Source organism: Metopolophium dirhodum, chromosome 1 (assembly GCF_019925205.1).
Source record: "Metopolophium dirhodum isolate CAU chromosome 1, ASM1992520v1, whole genome shotgun sequence".
Lineage (NCBI taxonomy): Eukaryota > Metazoa > Arthropoda > Insecta > Hemiptera > Aphididae > Metopolophium > Metopolophium dirhodum.
The window spans coordinates 21,723,699-21,726,840 of NC_083560.1; the positions used below are offsets into that span (position 1 = coordinate 21,723,699).

Here is a 3,142-nt window from a genome sequence, read left to right on the forward strand (position 1 = left end):
ACAATCCCTCCTATATAAAAAGTGCTTACTCGCAGTTTCGGGATTGTACCTGTTTACACTAATTTACAATAATCATTTCATTTCATAATTCTAAATGTTTTATAAATACTACATTTCTAATTTGTTTACTAACTGCTACATCCTTACTTACTTCCTATGTTTAATAATACCAAATCATAACACTCCCCTTGTTGAATGAAAGCTCATGTCCTCATGAGTCAATTTTCTTATTACATTCTTTTTTCCTCATAAAAATAAATATTTTATACATTCATAAATCATTATATAATTATATCTTAAATCTACTTAATTTCTACGCATTGTATGTCGTCTACTGATTTTGTATTGACCAATGCTTTTATATAACTCATTGACAATTTATTTTGTTTATACAGTTTAAAACTTATCTTACTTATTACAATTATTAACACTAATATACCTATACCTATTCCTACTGTTACGTATGTTATATTAGATACAGTTACATATTCTATAGTATCATCTATTTGTGACTGTAATAATAAATCTAATTGTTTTGCGTTATTTGCTAATGAATGAAAATCGGGATAATATGAATTATTTATTTTTGGAAAATCATCCTGTATCCTATTAGTTTGATATTGTTTCATATTAGCCGTTATGTTCACTCTCGGAATGAAATCATACGATGTTTTCGTTACTATTGATCTGGTGGGGGTTAGCTCATACTCTTTTGTTATCGCACGACACGGATACGTGAGAGAGATTGTACCTGTGTTTTGCAAGGTTTGCAACACTGGCTCTCCACTCGCACAATCAATGTTGATTGTCGTTGGTTGTTCTGCCGTGTACAACCAAACATTTTCGTTATCTAACTTGTGTATCACTAATTTTTGAATACGTGTAATTTTTATTTCACATGCTTTTGGAATTACATCTTTATCCTGACTACTAAATAATTTCGCTTCACAATTGTCCGTTTCTTGAATATAGTGCGTCTGAGTGTTCGAACAAATATAATATTCTTGCATATGTATGCATTTGCTTAACTCTATGTCATCTATGTATATTGAATACACATTATCCTCTGACACGGCCAAGTATTTATTCGTTGGTTGAATTAACGCATATACTGACTTTTTCTGTTTTATAGGCAATGGTATTGATTTGTATAGGCGGTATTCCCTTGTATCGACTATCGGAATGGCTATTATGAATATCAATGTATCTGCTACTCTTATTACTTGTAAGTTACTCATTTTCATTAACTTATGTACATTCTGTATTGTGACTTGTTCAGCGAAGTTCTCTCTCGAATCTAATTGTATTCTCACTTGTTGTAACTCTGCTAAAAAATCTGTCGCCGAAATAATGCTAGAATGCATATGACCTACTTGTGCTGTATTTACTATTGCTACTAGATTGTGAGTTTGGAATGAATGTTGTGTTAACAAAACATTTAATTCCTCAGTTTGTTCATTCATTATTTGTCTAACTTCCATTTCATTAATCAATTTACCTACTTGGTTTGCTTTACTTTCCAACTTGTTTATATTACTTATTATCGCTGTTTCAGTTTGTTGTATCTTCACCATTGCTCGGTCTACATCATGTACTGTTGACTGTACTATTCGCGTTCGCTGTCGCATATCGTGAATAACCCTAATTTGTTTTTCGCTTATTTCACTTATTTTCTTATCAAAAAATTCATAATCTTCGTCTGAACATATTCCAAATAATGTTTTTGATAATCTACCAATTCCGTTTATCAATCCTCTTCTATAGCGTTCGTTTCTACTAACGGCATAGTTTATCTGTTGTCGCGTTTTCTCTATATCATGGATATATGATGTTGTTGTTGTATTAAATTGCTCGCATAAATACGACCAAATTACCAAGTGCTCTATTGGAACTATTTCTGTGTTTTTTGCAATTTTTAAACAATGTTTTATTGTTTCCTTTTGAAATTTCTTAATTCGTTCAAAATTACCATCATACGTGGTTAAATTCACATAGACTGATAATTTCCACTTTGAATTTGTTGTTTTTATTCTTGTCAAATGATTAAAAAAAATTCCTGATGGTGATTCAATTTCCTTTATTTGATTATCTGTAATTTTTACTGGAATGATCATTTCCGATCTCGGTGGTACTACTGCAATGTCTAAATTATCTACATGCGGAATGTCTTGATTTACCACTGTAAAATTGTCTTCATTAAGTGTTGATGTTATCTCATTTTTTGAATAATCAATTGCTATCTTGTTATCCTCTAAAAACTCCTTACCTAAAATCCCATCATGAGGTATTGGAAAATTACTATTAACAACTTGAAACCTTACTTGTCTTTTTTCTTCTCCAAAATTTATCATTATATTTACTGACCCAATTGTGTTCACAAAATATTCATTAATCCCTTTTAATCGATATAAAATTCTTTCGTTAACTTTTACGTCATCTTTTAATGACAATAATTTTACTATATTTACTTCACTCCCTGTGTCAAGTAGAAATCTTGATTCCTGATTAACGAATTCCGTAGCCTGACATATAATGTGATCTTTAAAAAGTTGAGCCTTTAATTTAAATGCTCTTGAAATGTTACGGCTGTTGCTTTGATTTCCTGGACCGATCGTTCGCCGCTCTGAATCGACCCTGTCTCGTTTCCCGAAGTTGATGGTTCTGACATTGAACTTAAATTTGCCTGACTAGCTATTTTCTCATTGTTGTATTTTAATTTCCTGCATACTCCAATTTCATGACCTAGTTTCTTACAATATTTACAAACAATTGCCTTGTTATTAATCGCACTATTACTTTCTGCAGTTTGCCGATGAATATTTGCTGACCAATTGTTTGGTTTTGAATTTTGCCCAGTATTCGTAACCCCGTTCTTTTGATTCTCTTGTGGCTGTTTTATAAATTGATGATTTGATCTTGACCTACATACCTTGGCCATGTGACCTACTTTGCCACAGTTGAAACATGTAATTTTCGCTGTATTTTGCTTCGGCATTTTTGATTGTGTTTCCTTATCTGATTTGTATGACGTTTCCTCCTGTTGAGCCACCGCAAATGCTTCCTCTATTGTACTCGGACGACTTGACTTTACTAACATTTTTATAGGTTGTCTTAGTCCTTCAATGAAAATACTTAATGTTTG

At 31.7% G+C, this 3,142-nt stretch overlaps 1 protein-coding gene across 1 annotated transcript; it reads right to left on the bottom strand.

Moving 5' to 3' along the window:
* Positions 1–302: 302 nt before the first annotated feature.
* LOC132935849 (uncharacterized) lies at positions 303–2,351 on the bottom strand. The gene has a single exon (XM_061002480.1). The coding sequence runs from the start codon at positions 2,349–2,351 to the stop codon at positions 303–305; it is 2,049 nt and encodes a 682-aa protein (XP_060858463.1).
* Between the last annotated feature and the right edge of the window lie 791 nt (positions 2,352–3,142).